Source organism: Antrostomus carolinensis, unplaced genomic scaffold, assembly GCF_000700745.2.
Source record: "Antrostomus carolinensis isolate BGI_N321 unplaced genomic scaffold, ASM70074v2 scaffold27639, whole genome shotgun sequence".
NCBI lineage: Eukaryota > Metazoa > Chordata > Aves > Caprimulgiformes > Caprimulgidae > Antrostomus > Antrostomus carolinensis.
Window position 1 is genome coordinate 6,270 of NW_010336834.1, and position 332 is coordinate 6,601.

At 61.7% G+C, this 332-nt stretch overlaps 1 protein-coding gene across 1 annotated transcript in view; it reads right to left on the reverse strand.

The window, feature by feature from the left end:
* Positions 1-94: 94 nt before the first annotated feature.
* The window catches only part of LOC104530436 (ankyrin-1-like), a gene marked incomplete at its 5' end in the record, with an annotated part of 5,702 nt that continues 5,464 nt past the window's right edge, over positions 95-332 (reverse strand). The window contains one exon of the mRNA XM_010175012.1: positions 95-114. Within this exon, the coding sequence (XP_010173314.1) occupies positions 95-114 (20 nt within the window). The remainder of the gene's footprint in view (positions 115-332) is intronic.

The following is a 332-nucleotide window of genomic DNA, read 5'->3' on the forward strand; positions in this document are numbered from 1 at the left end:
CCCACCACCCAGCCTGGCCCCCAGACCAGCTCTATTCCTGGCTCCAGGAGGCTGTCGGGCCAGTGGCCAGGGCAGATACTCAATAAGGAAGCAGTCAGGGAGGCTGACTGGGTTCTAAATGGAGAGCAAGAGCTCAGGTATCAAGAACAGCAGGCTATTCTGGGCTGAGAGGCACCCCCAGGGGCCAGGGGTGTGCCAGGAGACTTGTGCCTCCGATAGCAGCCAGTCTGCCCGGCTGGAGAAAGGGCTGTCCATAGGGTGTCCAGCTCCTGCAGGTCCCCCTGCTCTTACCCTCACCTGCCCAAAGAATCGGCTGTCTGCCTCCTCCTGCC